The sequence below is a fragment of the Fringilla coelebs genome (assembly GCF_963513975.1).
Source record: "Fringilla coelebs genome assembly, chromosome: 4".
Taxonomy (NCBI): Eukaryota; Metazoa; Chordata; class Aves; order Passeriformes; family Fringillidae; genus Fringilla; species Fringilla coelebs.
In genome coordinates, this window is record NC_140032.1 from 67,928,961 (window position 1) to 67,952,116 (window position 23,156).

General features: G+C 40.9%; 2 protein-coding genes across 2 annotated transcripts in view; both read right to left on the reverse strand.

The window, feature by feature from the left end:
- Positions 1-7,489: 7,489 nt before the first annotated feature.
- On the reverse strand, positions 7,490-13,720 carry ADAD1 (adenosine deaminase domain containing 1; the record flags this gene model as incomplete). Its single annotated transcript, XM_084204288.1, has 11 exons — positions 7,490-7,603; positions 7,776-7,908; positions 8,298-8,535; positions 9,030-9,256; positions 10,064-10,234; positions 10,445-10,568; positions 10,692-10,814; positions 11,328-11,390; positions 11,922-12,089; positions 12,505-12,660; positions 13,534-13,720. The coding sequence occupies 11 exons, from the start codon at positions 13,718-13,720 to the stop codon at positions 7,490-7,492; spliced, it is 1,704 nt and encodes a 567-aa protein (XP_084060414.1).
- A 960-nt stretch (positions 13,721-14,680) lies between these two features.
- The window catches only part of BLTP1 (bridge-like lipid transfer protein family member 1), a gene marked incomplete at its 5' end in the record, with an annotated part of 79,710 nt that continues 71,234 nt past the window's right edge, over positions 14,681-23,156 (reverse strand). The window contains 17 exons of the mRNA XM_084204997.1: positions 14,681-15,385; positions 15,737-15,902; positions 16,360-16,494; positions 16,916-17,110; positions 17,342-17,545; positions 18,105-18,356; positions 18,547-18,764; positions 18,964-19,156; positions 19,277-19,434; positions 19,714-19,864; positions 20,264-20,521; positions 21,008-21,145; positions 21,575-21,754; positions 21,870-22,073; positions 22,234-22,435; positions 22,602-22,741; positions 22,844-23,005. Of these exons, the coding sequence (XP_084061123.1) occupies positions 15,169-15,385; positions 15,737-15,902; positions 16,360-16,494; positions 16,916-17,110; positions 17,342-17,545; positions 18,105-18,356; positions 18,547-18,764; positions 18,964-19,156; positions 19,277-19,434; positions 19,714-19,864; positions 20,264-20,521; positions 21,008-21,145; positions 21,575-21,754; positions 21,870-22,073; positions 22,234-22,435; positions 22,602-22,741; positions 22,844-23,005 (3,173 nt within the window). The 3' untranslated portion in view covers positions 14,681-15,168. The remainder of the gene's footprint in view (positions 15,386-15,736; positions 15,903-16,359; positions 16,495-16,915; positions 17,111-17,341; positions 17,546-18,104; positions 18,357-18,546; positions 18,765-18,963; positions 19,157-19,276; positions 19,435-19,713; positions 19,865-20,263; positions 20,522-21,007; positions 21,146-21,574; positions 21,755-21,869; positions 22,074-22,233; positions 22,436-22,601; positions 22,742-22,843; positions 23,006-23,156) is intronic.

Consider the following 23,156-nt stretch of genomic DNA (forward strand, 5'->3'; position numbering starts at 1 on the left):
AGAAATAGATTAAAGCAGTATCCACATGAAATCACCCACATTTTATCTAAACTAGAGGCAGAGCCACTGGTTGGTTCTGTTTAAGATGTTGTAAGTTTTCTGCATCCCATCAATGATGAAACTCAGTATGCTCTACTTAATTCTCTTCATGAATACAACTTAACCAAGTCCTTCTGGATACATAAGCTGTACGTCATGTTGCATAGCACTGAGTTAATACCTGAGGCTTATTCTCACAAGAATACCATCATTGGGGCCACCTCTCTCTAAAACTCAGCACATCAGCATGAAGAGAGTATACAAAATAGAGCTGTACTGCAGACAGGCTGCTGATTTGTACTACCTTTCATTCAGCATGCGAACAGCCCAATAAACATGAGCATTAATTATTTAGTACTGGGAAGTAGTTAAAAGCTTTACAGAAGTTATCTGTTAGCTGCTTTGAACTTCTGTTAAGTTTCTAATTCAGAAGACTTCTAACTTAACAACACTTCTGTTTCAGTATAGATTTAAAGTCAGATTCTGCAACCACTTCCTTATCTGTGTCCCTTTTCTCATGAGCTGGCAGCATTAAGACCTGGCTATCTCAGAGCTCCAAATCTTAAATGCAAATGTTTGGGGCTGATCAGTGGGGGATTGTCAGTGACTGCCTGAAATAGCTTGCAAAAGTGTAAAGTTATTTACCCTGTTCAAAAGGCAGCTCTGATGCAGACATTAGATAGAGCAACCAAAGTGCATCAGTTTAAGATGTCTCTAGGAGAGGCCACCTGTTTGCTAACCCATGATTTTCAGATAGTAACCAGGAGTAAGGCTCGCTTCAGGAATAAATATTGCAGCTTTGTGTCCCCAAGAGATACTGCAATACTTCAAGTGTCTTGGAAAAGTTACTCACTTTTCAAAAGCTACAGATTAAGGCCACAGGTAACATCGCCCAATATAACTTGGAGGGCAACAAATGAACTGTAATACACTGTAGAAAACAGCTCAGTTCCTGATATGAGGGTAAAAAACCCCAGGAGATTTTGAAAACTGGAACAAGGAAAAAAAGTCACACATCTAACAACCTTCCTGACTGTTCTAGGAGTGCAACTACACAACTCTAGCATGCTTCCTGAAAGAACTGAAGGTCTTGAAACAAGATGTGGAAGGGGAGGACAAGCGACTTGTTATAAATATTGAGAAGAATCTTGAGGATTTTATGGTAAGCAATCTTTACCAAGTGCTAGCAATAAAAAAAAAAAAAAAAAAGGAAATAAAGTGTTTCACCATTATTGAAAAGCCATGCCAGAATCAGCATGTTCACGCATCAAGATCTGTGTTATCAACTGATGATATACAGGGCTTTTTTACAAAAAAAATTGCTAAGATTAACTACATGAAAGCATCTATTTGCATGGTAATCTAATAGAGTAGAATAGATTTGAGCCCTACTGGTCATACAAGCCAACATTTAACAAAAGATGACGTTTTCTTTGCTGAATCATGCAAAGCATCTTATGCTGACAAAAGCTTGCTTTTAGGAGCATAACAAATATTTACATAGCAATGGCTTTGAAAACTGTGCCAGTTTTCAAAAAAGGGTATGCCTGGAGGGCCCAAGGATGAATGTAGTACACCCTGATATGCTACTAGACTAAAATCCATGGCCCAGAGATCCTTGTAGCATTTTATGAGTACTCCTCAGGCTACAGATATTAAGGGTTGTTTTTTATTAATGGAAAATCTTCACAGAAGTTGATGTATCATTCTTAAAACTAGCTAGCAAGGAAGTTATCACCAACCAATAAAATTCTCTGTATTGCAGGACCCTGATTTCTCAAACCCAACATGCAAGAAGTGTGAAGCCAATGAGAAGAAAAAGTTTCCTGAATTTCACCAAGAAATGACCAGATTCCTGCAATCTATGCAGAAAGAAATTGTATAACCATTTTTATATTTACTGCTACATTATTTATTGAAATATTTAATTCTGAATAATTTATATATTTTGCCATGTGGCATACTACTAGCTTGTTGTCCATTTTGGGACCACTAAATGTTCTTAACATAGGTGGTAAGACAGTCTGTTCTAAGATCACACTTGATCCTATTTGTAAGCCCTAGGGGCTCAACGTTCTCTGGAAAACTCATTCATTGTCACTTTGTCAACAACCCGAGACAAGTATTTATTGAAAAAGCTATTAAAAGTTATTGTGGATTATATTTAATAAATTTCATGGACATACAAAAATCATGTCTGGAGTCTTCTTTGTTATGATACTGTCCTTTTTACGGGTGACTTACAAAAATCCCAGTGAAGCATTCAGGAGCATACAAGTGTGCAGGTACCAGGCTCAAAGCAAGACACCTGCAGATAACCTTTTTTAAGCACTTTACAATGCCAGTTTATGCTGGCATACGGCACAAGGTATAGAGTACCAAACTGCTTCTCCTCAAAAAAGAAACCTTCATTTTTCCTGAGCTGTACTACTCAGCTACACAAGCTTCCTGAAGGACACATTTTTCTCATTGGTGTAAGCAAAATCTATAGCTCTCAAAATTCTTCAATGACAGGGAAACATTATGAAAACAGTAACACCCAAGAAATAACTGTGCAGGTAACTGAGATCCCAGAACAACAAAACTGATGTGAAATTGAAGATGAATGTATAAACCCATGTGAACACACTGCATTATCAGAAATCTTGCTGTGGAACCTCAGCAATGTCCTTACTTCCAATGCAGATGGGCTCAGTTCTGTGACAAAGAAACAATGTAAGAGCATTTTTTAGTACACAGAAGCCCCAAGTCAATACTAACAAGGCAGGCTATAATTGATGAAAGTGAGCCTACTACAGCAGCTATCAGCTATCATTTAGACTTTGATGTGCTTTCCTGGTGGGTGTGGTATGGAGTACTTCACCTTAGACTTAAAACCAGACTAACAGTGGAAAAAACAGCAGTTTCCTTGCATGCTGCAAAGAGAAAATGGGTGTTAATGACAGCTTTCTGCCAAAACTGGGAAAATACTCACAGCACTGCCGTCTGTTTCTCTACTCTTCTTCCCACGGTGGAGGAGAGCTCTGTCCCCACCCACAAGGACTCAGGAAAGTAAATACTGTCAGTCACCTCAGCCACAAACAGATAAACCCCACCCTCTCCTCAAATGAGATGACAATAACAACAAAAACACTTGAACACAGAACATGGATGAGAAAACAGACAAGAAACTTCTGCATAAGAATTCCTTCTACCTTGGCAATCTTGGTAGAAAAATCCTTCTCTTTACATAGATTCCTTCTTACTCCAAAAATTCTTAAATGTAGCATATAGAAAGAAACAGCATCACCCACAATACGTGGCTTTGCAAACAAACCTCCTTCAGTATGAGCTCAGACATTCCTCTGGGGGCAGTATTGTGGTAGTGCTGCTCCAGCCCTCAGCAACCAGAGAGAGGGCAAAGGAGGAGTTTTCATTAAACACAATTCTCTTGATAAATAAGGCTTTCTTTATTATTTCCTTAAGCCCAAGAGCCCCCAGTCGGCAGTTGGGGAAAAACCTTCCCCGGAGTCAGTCTGTGCAGCTGGACATCCCACATGGAATAACCAAGACACTTCCTAAATCCCTAAACAGCAAGCATTAAATAAGGCAGGAACAGTCAAACAGCTCAAGAAGCAGGAAAGGATGGTAAAGAGATACTCACCCATGTATTCATAAGGAAAGGCAGAAGCTGGAGCTCACTAACAATTTCACAAACACAAGCAGTGTGAAACTAGGTAGACTTTTTGTGGCATTTGGTCTGCACAAACTGCTTTGGGGTTGGGCTATTCTGAGAAAGCTGCAGGTTTACAGACACGGAAAGAGGAGGCTTTGCACATCCTGGCTATAGTTTTGGGGATGACAACATCACACTTGCACAGAAGCCACAATCTGCTGGGATTTTCAAACTATGTTCAGGGTGCCTTGCTCCTATGCAGCACCTCCAGTAAGAAGTTCAGGATGCTTTTTCAGAGAAATATTTCAAAGAAATATTTGCTGACACAAAGAGCTAGCTGAGGTGTGAGGAAGGTGCTTGCGCTACACATGGTTATGTCTGTCAAACCTACATCTAATTATAGGTAGGTCAATATTCTTAAACAGCATCTGCAGGACCAGCTCCTGTATTTACCCAAACTTTAAAAGATGTCTTTAGAGATCAAGGATGTTGTTAAAAGCATCTGAAAATGCTAACAAGGTGAACTTCACTAGACATATCTTCCCCCGCTATGCTGTAAAAAAGCCACAGAACCCCTAAAAAGAGTTATCAAAATTCATTTCCTGAGCTGCCTTCTCCTGCTTGATTGCACAGCTGTAGTATCAAATTAAGATGTCTGACATGTGCCACAAAACGCATGTGACACAACAGAGGTGTATGCATATGTGGCACGTGACATTTATATGACACGCATCAGAACGTATGAAGTCTGAGACATGGGGTGACATGACAGCAATGCATGACATTATAAACAGTGGATTAGCCCTGCCTCAAGCAGAGGCAAAACCAGCTGTGGGATTGCTTTTGCCCCAAAACCCAGGGGCAAATGGCAGGTAATGCAGGGAGATGCGGAAACACAAACTGTACCTGAAGGGTATTTGATTTCTGGGTGAGAACAGTCTGTAATGTTGAACTGTGTAATACTGTATGTATTGTGTGTACATCTAGGATAGACAGAACCCACAGCGATGGACCAAATTAACACAACCAACATCTTGGAGGGAGAGCCATTGGCTATGGAAATGAGACCTGTTTCTATGAAAGAAGCATGAATAATGTTCTGGTTCCATCCAGGATAGGGTTACGTTTCTGCAGCATCCAGAGTGTGCACAGCCAAAACACACAGGTCATTCTGTATCACCTCACATCATTACCAGGAATGGAGGAAAGGGATCCTCTTCCAGGGAACATGTCCTTCTGGTTCAGAAAATGGTGGAGGAAGCTGTCCACTATTGTCTATTATTGGGGTTTTTTCCCTCATGTGAACCAGTGCTGCTTCCAGTAAATTGTTCATATCTCAACTCCACAGCCTTTGCCTTTCTGCCCCCAATTCTCTACCCCATCCCACTAGAGAAGGGAGGTGAAGGGAGAAGTATGGAAGTAGAGAGAGCAGCATGTGGTTTGGAGCCTCGGTGGAGCACAGAATTCAAGTACCATTGCTAAAGGTCACTGTGACGTGGGCCACTCCAGCTGTGTGAGTCAGGTAGAGCTCCATGAATTGGAAAGCACATCCCCACACACCACCCCATTCCATATGCATGTGTACATCCATTCTTCTCCCTGGAGCTCAGTTCTTCTCAAGCAGGGAGGGGAGAGGCTGAGCTCTGCCACAGGCTGCTGCTGCTGGTACTCACCTGCCTGTGTCTGCTCTGTGCCACATATGTGTGATGCAAACCTGCTCCGTGTGCATGGACCTGTTGGGAATACAGCTTCAGCCTCAGCACTGGAACTGCAGCACCCTTGCCTCTCTCAAGATTGTAGGATCATACATGTTGGAATTACTGAAGTAGCCAAGGAAAAACCTGGACACAACGTCTCCATGCTTCCATTTACTAGCTTAGTGCATGCTGCATACCCTGCTCCTTAATCAAAGGAACAATCCAGGTAAAAGAACTGGACCTACATTGGTTCCATCAAGATATTGCTCAAGGACACAGTGATCGCATCCAGCGAAACACATCCTTTTCACTAACAAACATCTCTCTTCCTAAGGCAGCACCTAAATTCCATGGAAATTTCAGTCTGCTGTTCAATTAATAAAATGGCTGAAGTGCACAAAAAAATCTCAGTACTTGTACATATTTACGGTTCTGAATCAACTACATGAAACACCTTGGTGCCAGTATCTCAGCAGAAGACTAAGTCTATACAAAAAATAATCCAGGAGTGTACAGAATGCAAACACATGTGGTATTGCTGTGTGTATGTCAGATTTGACATGTATATCACTTCCCAGCATCTGTATGTATGGAGGTATAGCTAATGTATTGTCAATGACATTTATTGAACTTTTAACACCCCTACAAAAAAGGTAACACTGTGCTCTAGCCTGGAATACGACAACCATTCCCAAGCATTCTTAGAAAACATTACATGGAACAAGCAGTCTGTGGAACATGTGCCACAATAAACCAAAAACCACCACACAACCCAAAAAGTTAAGGGACAATAATAGAAAACAAGAGAGCACATCAGCCAAAAAAAGTTGAGGACCAAGCAGTAACAAGTCAGCGAGTTTCAACAACTTGTGAATCAGCATAAGATCATCCCAACAGAAGACTCTACCTATTAGCTTGAAGAACAGATTAAGGAAAGGAACAAACACCAGGAGGAAGAACTTTGAGAATCCTCCAATACTAAGAGGGTGAAACATGACTACCACTACACTCACTATTCCTGATGTATGAGAACACTGTTTAAGTCCCCCCTTGCATGATTTACAGGAATCACAAACATAATCCAGGTGTACTGTCCAGTTTGAACACACCACTGTTAACAACACCACGCCAACTCTAAAACATGGCACTTAACAACATCTTCCCAAGACTACCATGTTCTCACCAGGACTTACAAGAAAGTAAATTCCCTTGTGACAGGCACTATTTTCCAGGTTACTGTGTATGCAGACAATTTCACTAGGACTTGTCATTGCAGTGATGAAGTCATCTTCAGTGCAGGAGTCCAACTCATCCATAAGCATTAACAGTGATGGCGTTTGAGGCAAACCACAAAAGCTGAAAAAACCTTGTTTCTGAAGATTTCTGTACTACATGGCATTATTTTCTGAATTACACCTTTGACACCTGCATAATGCTTTAAACCCAATACTGGAACCATTAATTGTCACAAAACAGTTGAGTAACAGCTGCTCATTCCAGGTTTCACATTTGGAAGTACAAAAATTATTATTTAACTCTTCTAGCACAAACAACATAAACTATAAGCCAGTTGGCAGACTGACACTAAACAAAACTCCCAGCAAAGGATGAATGCCTACAGATAAGCACAGATTGTCCATTTCTTTTTTTTCCTGAAAGACTCTCATATTAGTATGCCTTTTTTCTACAGAAATCTAGCTTTTACTGTTTTTTTTCTTTTCTAAAGTTATAAGAAAGGGAGAAAAAAAGAAGAAATCAATACACAGAAATCCTGAAACTATCAGGAAAAAAACATGTTAATTCCACAGGGTGGGGATTTGTAGGAGTCAGGGTCAATGAAATGAAATGAGGTGGCATGGGGGGGGGGGGCAAAGCAGAACAAAGCTGTTGGATACTCCCACCTATGAGAAAACATCAATTCTGGGAAAAGACTGAACTATTACAGGTGGTTTAATAACTGCATTTAAACTGACAAGAAGCAGTTCTGGAACTGTTTTCTTCCTGTAACTACAAACTTAAAAGTTGAACATTTTACTACTCAGAACTCTATCTACTGAAACAGATCATTCAAACCGACTTGACATTTAATCCACCTCCATCAATCACTGAACTGTTCAATATGCGGAGACTTCACAATCCACGATCCATAACTGTGCTGCTCTAAGTAGCTCTGCAGCAAGCTTTTAGCTTCTTGGTACAACTGAGATTTAATCTAAAAGAAGAAAAAAGAAAAACCTTGAAAAATCTCAAGAATTACAGTTACAGAGAGATCTGTAGAAAAATCTCAAGAATTACTCAGAGGGATCTGAGTTCTCTACCCCCAACATGTAATAAGCACAAGCACAAACACTAGAAAAATGATACCTCTCCCTGTGTCAGCTCACCTTTGCCTCATGGTATGTTGGAAACTGGAGCAGGTCGGCCCGTCCTGCTTCCCTGGCGAGCATCCTGAAGCGGCTGAACATGGCGGCCTTGCACAGGCGGCTGGCCAGGCAGGTGCCACTGCGGAATGGGGAGCTGCAGGCAGAGCGGGGAAACGAGGATGGAACTCGGGAACAAACTCACTACATGGAGATGCTCTGATCCTTACAGGGGTTTTCCCCTCCCTCCTAACACTTGGTGAATGCCATCATGCTGGAATCCATCTCAATTGGAATCCCAACTAGTTTCATGCATTGTGAAAGCTAAAACAATTTCACTACTACAGGCAATCTCCACTGAGAGAACTGTTTTGTTTGGTGTCTTGGTATCTCACTGTGAGCTTACAAGATCTCTAAAACTTCACCTAATCACAGGATGCTTTCAGCAAATGCAGGAAAGAATTTCCCTCATAGCTTAAAAAACTGAATACTCCAATAAACCAGCACAAACCCATTATATCCAACAAAATGAAGGTAAATGCTGACCTTTCAGTGGTTTTCCCACTTAATCCATCCACAACCTCCAGGGATGCATCTGACAATGTCCAATTCAAACTAAGTGACCACTGGTTCAAATCTGTTTGGATCGGCAGTGCAGCTTTCACCAAGTAAATATGAGATCTGTTCACCAGGTAATGCACGGGAAGCTTTGAAATAAGTTCATCATCAAGACGCTGCTTTATAGTTATGTCCAGTCCTTTTGTGTCCTTACAACTCCCATTTCCTAGTAAACAGGACAAGATCAGCCACATGCAAGTACATCAAATTAAATAGTTAAAAATGCAGATATTTCTGCTTTCTTCATCCATTATAATGATTTTTCACATAAAATTCATGTTTGCAAAGTTTAGTTCCAATATTCAATTCACAGAACAAAAATTATTTCCCACTTTCTTCTCCAGAGGCACTATTATTTTAATTGGAAAATGTTTTCTTTTTCAAACCACTGTTTTTCACCAACTCTTTATGTTCCCTGCTAAAACAAAATTTCAACCTTTCAAACTACAAAATACGTTGAGAAGTTTGCCCAAATGACCTCACTTCAAACAGCATTTCTGACTGCCTACCAAATAAAGACATTTTGGTCCACTGCATCTCAGGGAACACTTCTGTAATTGTTCAAAGTATTTTTGGTTTAGTTCATGCTTTATAAAACGCAAGCAAAATTGGAATACAGAAACAGACAAAGCCCCCACCTGGAATTTGCATTCAACATACCCACGAGAATGTTGTTGATGTACACGGGTTCGATGAAGTGGCTCAGCAAGGCTCCCTGAAGACCAACCACCTCCCACTTGGTCAGTTTGTCACCAGCTGACATGCTGCTCACTCTGACAGTCTTGGGGGGACAGCAAACAGCCAGGTAGATCCTGCCCTCCAGGGCAACATGCAGACTCAGTTCTTCGCTGGCTTCATAAGCGGATATAGACTGGGGACCAAGATGCCTACAGCAGGACAGGAGAATGGATTTCAGTGAGCAAGCACTCTGGTCAGAGATTGCACTAAGTGGTATCTAAGGCTGTTTCTGACCAAAAAAAAAAAAAAAAATCAGTAGATCTAGGCCTTGTATTATATTCAATGTCTGTAATTCTTAGAAACACCAGACTGAGCTGCTCAAGTGCCTAGAATACTGAAATCAGAATTTAAATAGCAAATAGCCACTCAATCTAATCTTAGCCACTGGCCTAATTTTAATGCACACATTAAAAAAAACAGCTGCAAACAAGCTGTCACTTTTTGTCTACTCCCACTCTAACAGAAGTTACTTGTGAAAAAACAGCTCTAAGGTTCTTAAAATCTCCTTTAAAACATAACTCGCACTGTGATTCAAAATATTGAAGTAATTAGATACAACACCTAAGGGAGACAAACCAGTGGCTGCTCTGAAGCAAAAGAGTTTTTCCCTTAGTTACGAAGGGTAAGACATCAAAGCAGAGCCTTTGTTTTCAATTCAAGGCTTTTTGTACTCCAATCTCATAATGCATACAACGGCATTAAGTCATTACATCCACTTGCTCAGTGGTTAAATTCATGATTTAGGAGTATTTTAATAGTACTTTGAGATAGGGAGTAATAGGTTATTGTATGTAATAAACAAAACCAAGAAACTTCTATAATCCATATAAAAATTTTCTGTATCATCATATTGAGCTCTATTGCATATATATCACGACTACCCTGTCTATTAGCGTTCCCAAAACAAGACAGAAATTCATCTTCCACTATATCTCAGGAAATGACACGGTACTTACACCTCTGATTTTAACTGAGCAGTTCCTTTTGGAAGCTGGTTCATGTAGAGAGAGAGAGTTATGTTTTGCTTTAAGGTAAGCAGCTTTGAGCCTGGTGCTGTGCAAAATATGGATCTCTCTGCCTTGGCTGGATTTTTGTTATAGAACAGCAAAAGATGCCTGTACAAATATCTAAAATAAAAATAAATTACGTATTTTACGTTAAATACTTTATCTATAATAAATTATGTTTTTAATAAATTATATATTCTGTATTTAGATAATCTAGATACATGTTTACATCATTATTTATTATTTGTTTACATAACTATAGCATTCAAGTGCAGAAGTGAAAGTGACACAAACTGGCAGCAAGGGAAGGATTTGCAGAGACATTCCCACCTGAGCAGGGAACGCCTGGCAGTGACAATGGCATGGCTGTCGTGCAAGAGCCTCCCACAGGACTCGAAGCGCCTGCTGTAGTTGCATTCTCCTGTCCCCAGAGCCACCACTTCATGCTGCCCACCTAAAACCAGAGATGGTGGGGGGTTCACCTGACCTGACTGCCCACCAAGCTGCTCCCAAGCTCTCAGCGTTCCGTGGGAGCAGGTTTCCCCCTCCCCAAAGCTCCCAATCAAACCAGACTTGCCCTTTTCAATGATGAAGGCAGCCAGGGAACTGCCACAGCTTTGGTACTCGGGGTGTTGGGTAGTCAGGCGGTTAAACACTTCCTCAAGCATTTGTGAGAGTTTTTGATAGATATGTTCTCCCCCTAAATGGAACAATAAAATCCATCAAGACACAAATTTACAGGTACCAGAAAAAGCAGACACGAGCACCTTGCCAAATTATAACCCTGAACACACAGTATAAGCACAACCACATGTACTTTTGGGATTCTGAAGATCCTCAGGATTAAAAAAAGCTCAAGAACACCCAAATACTTGATGCTTTTATAATCCATTACAGTAACAGATAGAGCCCAAGTCTGATCACCTACTGCAGAGTAGCTCAAGTAAGGACAGAGAATATTGTTTCTATTTCTATCACCTGGACTGCTGATAGAAATTCAAGCAATTTACTGAAAAATTCAAGCAATTTACTGAAGGTGTGTCCTTTTGCAGAATCAACCTAGTAATACTTGTTCTTACAGCCTTCAAAAATGTTTAAAACAATACTAACAACATAGAGATCACTAAACGTATTAAAACATGAAAAATTTTAAAAAAGAAACTATTTGCTAAGCAATTTTAATCAACAGAGAAAAGACAAGACTACTCCTTACCAGTCCTTGAAATGCAAGCAGAGTTTCCTGGTGGTCGGGGCTCAGCAGGAACACAGGGAAAAGCTAAGAATTTAAGAACATTTTGAAGTGGGATGGACATGCCTAATTTCTAAACATCAATCTCACACTATTTGCAGCAAGTCAAACTTTCCAATTCTCTGTGAATTTTCTCCTCTGATTCTGAAGTCCTTGTAAGCTTAGAATGATTCAGACAGCAAAACACACAATAAGAAAAATATTATAGCAACTGAACTCTGTTGAAAGCAGTCTCTCAGTGGGGAACCCTTTTAATCATAAAAATTCAAACCCACTTGAGATGTACTTCTTGTTGCTGCACCTAGTGAGTAGCAAATCAAATGCAAGAGCAACGAATTAATGCCTTCAGTATTCCTGGCATCAGCTGATGCAACTCTTAATACACAAGTGACAAAAATAAAGAACAGTTTCTGAACCAAACTACAGATTTGCCCCAAAGATTCAAAAAACCTGAGAGAGGCCAACACTACAGCATTTAATAAAACCACAGATGTTTTGCATAGGACCCTGTTAAGCCAAGCATTTCAAGTTCTAATTAGGCATTGCTACAATATTTACCTGAATCTTCAAAAGACTTTGCCCCTGTGTTCTCCAAGTTAAGTAGCTCAGCAAGAGCCAGTTTAGCTGCATTTAATTTAGATTCCTTCTTGTTCCTTCCCAGCCCAGTCTTGTAGCAAACACCATTTATCACAGCACAGAAGGCAAAATAAGGCCTTATGACATCGCCTTTAAGGGAGAAGAAAAAATAATTTCACTGATTGCATTTGCTTTTAAGGCACTTCATCCATAGCTTTACATCTTTATACTAATTCCTAGAATAAATACAAGACAAAACAATAATTTTGGCAAATAAAACCCTCATCCCTAACCTCCCCATAAATTTTGGCAGCTTTCGCTTCATGCACTCTTCACACAAATTCTGTTAACAGTCATAATTAAAGCCAATTCACCTGATCAATTTCTGTAGCACCTCGTAATGAGAAACAGCTGTGAAGGCAAGGAAAGGGCAGCCAAAACCCAACACATGTGGGGGCTGTGTAATCAACAGTAACGAGGTTCAGCTCTACCAGCACCAGCAAATCAACTCAGATACTCTCAAGGACAAGCAAATATCACTTTATTTGGTAGCAGAAGTGTTTACCTGCCACGCTCGTTTCTTTCAATTCAAGTTGCAGGTGGTGTGTTTTGGCAAACAGATGCAAGGCAGATACTGAATTTATTACTCCCTGTTTGTATCTTTCAACCAAATCCAGGTCTCTCTGTGAGGGAAAGGCTGAAAATGTGGTGGTGTCAGCTCCTTTAGAAAGAAAAGGTCCTTAGACAAAATTAAGGAGAGAACTGAACACACTCTCTGAAAACCTGCGTACCATAAATGCTTTTCAGATGCTTCTTAAAAAAGCAAACCAAAATTTACAGTAGAGCATTACCTCTTTGTACTGAACCCTACATTAGGAACAAGAGCAATTCCAAAACAGCATGTGCATCCTCTTGTACAAGCATCAAACCTTTTACTGTAGTAAATGCCATGAATCTCTGAACACAGACAGAGAGATATACTACAAAAAAATACAACATATATCCCACTCCCCCTCTCTTGTAAATCAACAATCAAACCAAAGTTGCTGATGGCAGATACCAAACAGTGGAACCTGTGTTTTTTCCACACAAAGCTGGGCAGCAGTGGGACTCATTGTAAGACACTACAACAACCACTGGATGGACGAAATTATCAGATTAAGGGGTGTGATAGAACCAAGCATAACCACTTCCCAGCCAACAAGAAATCCTCACTTTTAAGAGTCTCATAAGGTGCCTTTATCACAATACAACTACTCAAAGCAATTCAAAATACATCTTGGGATATCTCAAACTGCAATTAAAATCCTTCACAATGTTATTTATGAAAATTCATGCAGCAGAACATATTCTATATTTGTCACTCTACAGTACTTTTTAACTTGAACTTTATAAGCAGATAATGCTGCAGGCTACAAAGGCCACCCCACAACAAATGGCTAGAAACTTCCACCACAAAAAGACTTTAGAAAAGGAGGGACAAGTTTAAGGAGATGCCAAAGACATCATGTAAGAAAATACAGCAATAAGAAAAAGCAAAGTTACTTTCAATAGCATTAACAGCCAGTGCCGGTGTATAAACTGCAAACTATACCTGGATTTTCCATCACCCCTGGTTCATTGCACATCATACAAGGTGGAGGATTCAGCCTCGCAGTCACAGGCTCGGAGAGATCCTTTGAAATTGGCTGCCTGAGAACCTCGGGGGGCAAAATCTTCTCAGGTGCGGGGTCGAAGGCGAGCATTGCCGCACCCTCAAAGCAGCCATTGCTGCTCGCCATTTCCGACCGACCTAAAGAAACTTAACTCACTAATGCCGCCAGCAGCAAAAACACCCTGCAAAAAACCCAGCAGTTCTCCTAGTCAAGCTATTTCACAGGAACACCAAGAAAAAACTCGCCCAGAGCTGGGATAGAACCGATAGAACCCAGACCCGGTGTCCTTCCCCACAGGGCGGCCACCTCTCCCTTTTGTTAGAGCACCTTCCCTCACGCCTAACGCGGCCCTGCCCTCAAAGGACACACCTCAAGCCAACTCCCCTGAGGGAGTGAGGCGAACTAAAGCAGCAAAGCTGACTCCCCTCAAATTTTCAGGACAAGCCATCGCTGCAGTTGAAGGGTTTGGTACCTGCACCTGCTGCCCTGATCCTGCTGTGGAGGATTCCTCAGCGCTCACACGCCGCGGGCAGGCGGAGCGCCCCTGAGGGCACACGAAGCTGGAGGAGCCGGGGAGGCGCCGGCCGCCCTGAGGCGATGACCTCTGAGCGCGGAGCAGCTCTCCCAGCTCAGCCCGGCGGGCCCTCAGCGCCGGGGGCGGCCCCTCACAGCCCTTCCCGCCCTCGCGTGAGGGGCGCGGCCGAGGCGCGAGGCCGCACCTGGGGCTGAGGGAGCAGCTGAGGGAGCAGCTGCGGGAGCGAGGCCGCCGCTGAGTTTTGCCCTCGGCTTCAATAGCGCTTCCCGGCCGGCTTCTCGCCTTCCCGGGCCGCTCCCGCCGGGCAAGGGCGGCACCCGCCGGCGCCACAGCCGTGAGGGATCGGGAGCAGCTCCTTCCCCGATCCCAGCGAAAGCGCCGCGTCCGCGCTTCTCGGTCGGGGCGGCGCTTCCCGCCTTCCGGCCGCTTCCCGAGCTCCCGGCCTCTGGGCTTGACCTCACTGCAATCACAGTCTGCGCAGTTACACTTAAAACACTCTTCTCGTTGCTCAGCTTCCTTGATCGATGCAAAAAAAAAGTCCTGTACAGTAGTTAAATTTTATTACAAGTGTAATAAACTCCATGATTTTTAGCACTAAGGCAATCACAGTTTCATAAGTTATATATATATATATATATATAATTTACACCAGTCTACATTGACAAATCAATTACTGGTCACATCAACGAGGGGTTTGTGTTATGGCAAGTAAAATTTTAAGAAAATTCACAGTTAATCTGCAAGTATTGTAAAGATGCAGGATCATATTGCACATCATAAAATGGACGCTGAGGAGCAGATTTACAGTGTTCCAGCTATTCCTTCACAGAATATACATTGGTCATCATCATCATCATCATGCAATAACTCCAAATACAGAATGGTATCAAGTACCACAGTAAACAGTTACTCACAATGTAAGTTTTAAATAGAGTAGCAAAAAGCTGTTAGGTTTCTCTTTAAACCATATTCAAGTTCTTAAAGTATAATAAAACACTTTGATAAAATCAAATGGAGTTAGGGTTGTCACATTGTACTTTTAATATTCTTCTTTGTCTTTTCCTTTCTTTTCCTTTTCATCTTGTAGTGCAGTACCAAGTTTCTTTATAAGGACTGACAAAACTTTGTCCAAAGGATCCATGACACCACGCTGCAGCCACTTAGGGATAGTAGTCCTTGCATGGTGAAAGCCCAGCTTTTGGAGGATGTAATCAACACCAACAGGATCAATTTTTCTCCCAGTCCAGGATATTAATCTAAAAAAGTAATAAATAGAAGACTCAGTTTCAAATATATAAATACAGCAAAGAGGCATTTGTATATACAAAAAAATCAATTTTCCCCAGTTTTACTCGTGACTGACTTAAATCTAACAGGCATTGTTTTGAACTTGATTTAGAAGGATAAGCTCAAGATGATCAAAGGAACATCCTCTCAGAGGAACAGGATGTCTAAAGGAGGTAAAAAACCTGACTGAAATTGATAAGTTTAAAGTTTACTGTATCCTAATTCAGAAGAGCCTCTAACAATGCCTTTAACCTGCATAAATTCCAACCCAGAAATTAATGCACAGCCAAGGAGACTGCAGCTACTGAAGGTGTTGTTACCTGAGCGTGGGTTCCAAATGCCAAGTATTGCACATAAACTCCCTCCAGTCAACTGTAGTGTAGGTAATGCTTTCCTCTGCCTCTTTATCAGTGGAGCTGTCCTCAAGGACACCAACAGAGTTCTTCTGCCCTGGACGAGCAGCCAGAATGCGAGGAGGAAAAATTGCTGCAAAGGGGAGAGAAGAAAAACACCAGTCAGCCATGAGCAGCTCACTTGGATTCTTTTTGTACACTGTTTAAATAAAACAAAAGCACAAGTCTCAACAAGAAGAGAACCACCTCATGTTTCCAGATTTTCTGCAGAAGGCCACATGTTGCTTAAGAATGAACATGCCAAATTTGAATGCTGCAAGTGAACATCAGAAAGGTAGAAAAGTAAATCGTTCTGAAATCAGAAAAATGCATGTCTGTAGAGGACTCCACTGACAAAAGGATTGCAGTAACAAGAATAAAAAAGTTGTCTGAAAGTTTTTGTCTGCCTATACCATCTTATGAAGAGAAAGTTAAACACCAAGTGTCAAAATAGGAGCATGATTATGATTTAGAGTATTTAATAAATACAGTCAAATAATCTGACAACTGCAGATTGTCAGACAAGTGCTACTTCATGAACAACAACTCACCTTTTTCTTTTTCTTTTAGATAAGCAGACACCAAGTCATGCAGAAACATGATCAGTTCAGCATCCATGGTCACACAGATGTGGTCTGTAAATTCAGTTACCACACTGCATTCCACCTTTGGTTTAACACTTGTATCTACAGCCAGATAAAAATAGTATCAATACACTTACAAGTATACACAGTAAATCTAAAAGTAAATAGAATTTGAAGACAAATAATTTGAAAATAATATTTTTCACTGAACCAGCAACTCTTGAGAGGAAGGACCACAGTTAACATTTTAATAAATATAAGGAAACCAAGCCTATGAAAACAGCCAGTGTAGCTGAAATGGTAATATTAATTTCTTGTTTTTTTTCTACAGCGACCCAGTCTCTGCACTAGATCTTCACTCATGCAAAATAATTCCCTCTAAATTTTACTACAAAATGATTCCTGCAAATCTGCAGGAATTCTCATATTAAATCCTCTAATTAGCACACTATCTTTGCCTTTAACTCCTAATTTGTGAGAAATAGTTTTTCACCAGGAAAAAGCAAATTATGTTTTACTGCACCTTGTAAAGAAGGCTCTTGGGGCTCTTGAACATGAATAGATTTAAAATCCAGCTGCATCCTTGGCAATGCAAAGATGGTTTCAGTTTCGTGGTTGTAACTGGAGCCACCCCTGAAGCCACTTAACAAGCTTGAGCTTTTCACTGTTGTGCTGCTCTCGGGATTGTTGGCATCAACATTCCGTAGCAGGTTCAACTCTACAGGAACAATGGGAGATGTTAAATCATGACAAGGCAAAAAAGTTAAGAGAACTGTAAAACTGCTGCTTGTATGATTATTGACAAGATTTTCTCTTTTATTCTGTTCCCAAAAGCGTGGCTAGAAAAGTTCAATCAAATTTGTTGCTTATACACTTGAGATGTAGCAGCTCTTTAACAGCTCCATCTGCAAGCAAATCAATCCCCAGACTGAAAGAACCTGACTCTAACCTTCATTCCTCGTGGCTGTCACATAATTGAACCACTCCTTCACACTGGCAACTCCGTGGGGAGGATTTTCGTGGCGGCGCCGCGTTATCTTTGTGATGGTGGCCATGGGGCTTTCCAGAGCCCCGCAGGGCTTGGTGACCATGGTGTTATGGCCCAAATGAAAGTCCAGGGTCTGAACAATGTATGTGGAGTGTTCACTGGTACCTGCATTGAAGGTGTGGGCAGTGTGGGGTAGGAGAGGAAAAAAAGTAAAAGCAGCTTAGTGAGGGTAGTGGAATTTTCTCTCATTCTCCTACAGGTATTTAATATGACTTATAAGTGTGCCAGTGGAATAAAACCTGGTATAAAGCCTGAAAACAACAGAGAAATTATTGTTTGTTTACAAATAGTAAAACTTAACAATATTAAGACCAATATAAGCAATAAGATCATCAAAATTCATCATACAGCTAGGAAGGATTACACAAATACACACAAACACAATTAAAAAGCCAGCTAATCCACTTGATAGGCTCATTATCAGGGACATATCCAGTACATTTGAAAATGTACTTTATTCCACAGATAAAGCAAATTGTGGTAAAGATGTGGGGGGGAAAAAATTATCTTTAGGTAAGTGGTATATTTTTGGGAAATATTCTTGATTCAGACAAAGAAAATAAATTTTTCTTTGATTTATTCTTATGTAATAATACATAAAACTCATTTAAAGAAAAAACTAATTTAAGGAAATTTAGAGGAATGAGTAAACAGTTTAAATTACCATCTTCCAAAACTTTCTGGGCTTCTGTCCAAAATGCAATATTGGGTTCTTCCAGGTGAAATAAGGCCCACGATTTTGAGCGGAAGTTAGGTCCATGAAAACAAGCCAGGGTCATATGGTTCCCATGCAGGCTCATGGATCCTCCAAACTGCATCCCATCTTCTGGCAGTGGCATCTGGAACAGGGATATGTGGCACCCAGATACCACCTTCAGAACTCCTGGCCAGTGGCGATGATGGGCTGCATCCAACACTGCAGAGCAAACATGAACAACAAACCTCAGGCAAGATGCAGAAAAAACTGCTAGCATATTTATATTCTTAGTAAAAACTGGAATTATGAGTGATATTTTCTTCTCTGTTTCACTGACACTGTCTCCTAGGTAATTTTTGCAATTAAAACATTTTCATTGGCAATCATAATATTTTTTGGTAGCACCTACATTGCTCGTGTGAGGTTCTCTCCAAGTTGTTTGCCACTGTCTTGGGAGGGAGATAAGGAACAGGTCCCCACGTGGACAGAGCTCGCTTGCTTGTATCAAACTGCTGAGTGAAGAACTCCTGGAGTTTCATTCCTATTTTTATCAGGTCTGGTGTAGTTGACCTTGAAATCATCACTTGGAAGATATCCCATTTCAAGTCCCCATGGACAAATATCTCACTAGATATTAAAAATAGCAAGAACATTAGCAGTTAATATATTCCCTACTGACAATTAAAAAAAAACCAAACTATCAAAACCAAACAATGCAAACAATGAACTCTTTGCATGCTAGCAGACACATTTCTGGTTAGTATTGGACAGAAGACATTTGACATTATCAAACACCATACATTTTAACCACAGGAAATATTATTACCTTTTATCAGTCATGCTCGAATCCAGATTATTATACAGATTAATTTTCCATTCATCCTGCAGTTTAAGATCAGCATTACTGAAGATTCCCATTAGGATACTGGATCCCATGTAGTCAACACGTGCTTCAGTAGAACCCATAGTAATTTCAATTTTATGATTGGGCTGTTGATTTGGGTGTTCAGAAATATGAGCTGTAATAGAACCAAAGCAATCAAGAAATACAGAATTAAAGAGATGAAAATCAGTTTTTCCAATGATATCACCTTTATTGACTGGAGCACAGGCTAACAGCAGGAGGCTTTCCAACTTACCCACCATCTCCAAGGTGTTAACATCTATGGTACCTCCAACAACTCCCCCTCTGGAGTCCAGCTGGGATCTTCCTAAGCCCACAGACATGCTGATTTCCCGATCTCTGCTACTGCCCACAGACAGACGGCCCTGACTTTTCAAACCACTGGTGGTCCACCTAGAATAGAGGGAATAGAGGTGAAAATAGACAACTTCCCAGGTTGCCAAAAGAAGTGAATATCATCTACTAGAAAGCAATAAATAAGGTGGTTTAGGCATATGTGACTTCAGGATTAAGCAACTACAGTATTCATGAGGGGATTTCTCAGGTCAAAACTGAAAAGGGTAGGATTTAAAGCTAAAAGACTGATAACAGTCTGTGGGGAAAAAAATTGGTGTTTTGCCCCCCAAAACATCACCAGCTGTTAAAACATGCTTGACTGTATTTTCTACTTACGTAGTATTGCCCATTACATTGCTCATATTCATTTGAACATTTAATTGTTTTAGGTTCATAGCAAACACAACCAGTGTTTCCCACGGTGTTCCTTGCTGGCTGCCAGCTTTATTTGACTTATTAAATGGAGTTGATGTTTTTGAGAGAGTATCTAAACAGAAAAAAAAATAGACAAAACTGTAAATTATTCCACACGCTAGGAAAAACTGGCAGAATATATCCATTTTGAATATTACAAAAGGACTGACAAGCACATTATTTATAAAGAGCACAAAATCATGAGAAAAGATAAGTGAGAACTTCAGGATTTGCAAGATGCATTCCTTTAGCTGTCACAGAAATTGACTCATAGATAGGGAAATTTTACGTAAAATATGCTAAACAACTTTCATTCACCCATTTTAGAAATTTTCCCTTCTCTAAACTATTGACTCTCCAGTGTTAGACACTGTGGAAAAGAAGATTTTAAAAGCAGTAATGACATACTTCTTTCATACAACTGCTGGAAATACTTTGAAAAAAAAAAATTTAGAAGTCATCATCTACTCACCTCTCTGAGGCACTGAGGAGTCAGACACGCTCCTGGATCTTGTGACAGCTGGAGACTTGAGGCTGTGAGATGCTGTCCCAGGTGACATACTGCTGCTGGCACTGTGCTCACTGAAAACATTGGGGGACTGTGCCATGTGAGTGAAGGAAGCTGACTGGCAGGGCTGCTCCCACGTCCTACAGTATGCCTTCCTTGAGGATTCAGGAGAAAGGTGCTGGCTCACTCCTTCAATTGAATCTGGTGTGCCAGGGCCTGATGCTACTGGAGAACAAGCAGCACAGGAAATACAGAAAAACTATTTTATTTGTGTCCAACCATATCCTCACAAATACTAAGAAGTACTAAGAAATAAATGTATTTCATTTAACATAACTCAAAGTTTTCTACTGGCTTTGTTTATATATCATAGAACTATAGAATGGTTTAGGAAGGGACCTTAAAGATCATCTGGCTCCAGCCCTGCCATGGGCAGGGATGCCATTTATTAGATTGGGCTGCTCAGGGCCCCATCCAACCTGGCCTTGGAATATGCTCTTTAAATTATTCAGTGACCTATGTTAGGCATTTTTCTCTTCTGTCTAGGATTTCCTACAAAACGTCTCTGAGTGACCGCATATGGAGTAAATCATAATACATTTACATCTACTCAATGATATTATATGACACGGGTAATAAATGCTTACAAAATTCCTACTCTAACTCTTTGTGTAACAAGTTTTTTTATGATAAGCAGAAGTCTCCTACCTGGCAGATTTATTGTCTGATCACCCAGGAAGAGCCTTCTAGCAATGCTTCTCCTGTACCAAGCCCTGGGAAAGGCCAGGATCTCACTGAGGCGGCGCATGTCGTATTTGAAAGAAGCAGATCCTATGTCACAGACAGCTGAAAAAGCACATGCACACAATTGTAAATTCTCAGTAATAACAGGTTTTGGTAACCAAATCATATTCTCCTTCACCTAATAGTATTTTCTCTGCTGTCATGAAAACATAATTTTCCTGAGGTGTTGCCATTTCTTCAAGTCCAAACATGAGATACAAATGCATTTCATAAAGACACAGTAGAACCCAAGAACACAGATTATATTGAGTCCTGCTTGTGTTGGATATGCCTCAGACTCCTCATGGGAGAATTTTAATGGCAGATTAATCACAACCATCCTGCTGTTTTCCCAGTAAGTCAGGATCCCCTGTTCAGGGGCAGAAAATAAGTACACAGATTTAAAAAAAAAAAAAAGCTGCCAAGAATAAAGTCCATCACTGGAACAGCAGTTCTCTAATGAGCTGGGATTAAAATCAAAGAAGCATTTACCAGATATGTTGATCAATGTGGTGTCTATCTTGCTGGTAGCTTTGCTTGCAGACTGACTCTCAAAAAAGGAGGAGCCTCCCGAACGCCTGATCCGTGACAAGCTGACTTTCACAAACTCCAGGTTGATGCTCAGGGAGTCCTTCCGGCCAGTGACCGAAGTTGGCTCCTCATCCACGTTCCCTAGAAGCAGGAAGGAAACATTTTCATCTTCTGTGATCCCTTCAAATCTGCAGTTCAGAAACCTGTGCCATACTTGAATCCTGCTCACAAAAGCAAACAAAACCTCGTTCCGTACCCAAGGCTCCCGATCCAGGGGTTAGCACAGTAACAGCTGATTTTTGTTTTCCAGCTCCGTAGGGGTGGAACACGTAAAGGGAGAAGTCAGACATGCAGGCAGTGAAGCTCAGGCCTGAAGAGCTGCTGCTGGAAGTCGTCAGATCCGACTGACTACTGCTGTGCCTCGTCCTGCCCAAAGGGCTGCCGAGGCCAGGCGATGAACCTGGGGGCAAAAAAACACATTCTGAAAGCATTTCCAAACATGAAATAATGCTTAATGTTAGCAGCAGTATTAACACATCAAATACACTTCAAATTATGCCCTCTATCAGCAATATAGCTTAAATATTCTGAATCAGAATCAACATCCACACATGTATTACCTGGTGCTCCAGATTTACTAGCTGAATTCTTTGAGCCACTCTGTGGAGTACTGCCACCAATGGACACACTTTCTGATGGGTATGTTGTGCCTAAAGTTTCCAGTTCTCCTCGGTTGGAAGAGAAAACAAGATCCAGGGAAGGCAACTTCAGCATACATTCGACTCTGGATACTGGCAAGCAGCTGAACTTGATTTGAGAGGGCTGGCAGGCAGAAAGACAATAAAGCGTTCAGAAGGGACACTTTAAAAAAAACTTCCTAAAGAATAAAGAGCTTTTATTCCTTAAAAATCAAATTTAGAAGCATAGATTTTTTAAAAGACAGTGACTAAAGCAAGTTACTACCCTGAATGTTGAGTTAAACCCTCACCTGGACTCGTACATAAACCACCACATCTACAGGGAAGGAGGAATATGCTGATGTTGAGGATGACACCAAGGATGTTGTGGACTCTTCCAAGGGATCTTGTATATCAAACTGTCCCATGTCTTCATCCTGGGAACTAACAGCTTTTAACAAGTACAAGAACTCATTAGAAAGTAGAATTTGAAGGGGAAAGCAGCTCAATACCAAAAAAACACAGAGTGCCAGAATACAGCTATGCAACTGACCTGTGTAGTTCCTTTCAATGGGTGTGATGGGAATGGTTTCAAGGGCTTTCTCCAGGAAGTCCAGGAGGCAGGGGCTGATCACCATCTCCTCTGGCAGTGACTGGAGTGCAACCCACGCATAGAGTTTAGCAGTTTTCACTCCACCACTTCCTTTCCCTTTGGCTGCAACATTGAGAAGATACATTTGCCTAAGGCAATACCACTGAGCAGTAACTGATAAACATTAGAAGACACTTGATAACTTATCAAGCTGTGCCCTCTAATTTTCTCTATCATCTGAAGAGATCTAGATCAGGTCTGCCAGAAGAAATAA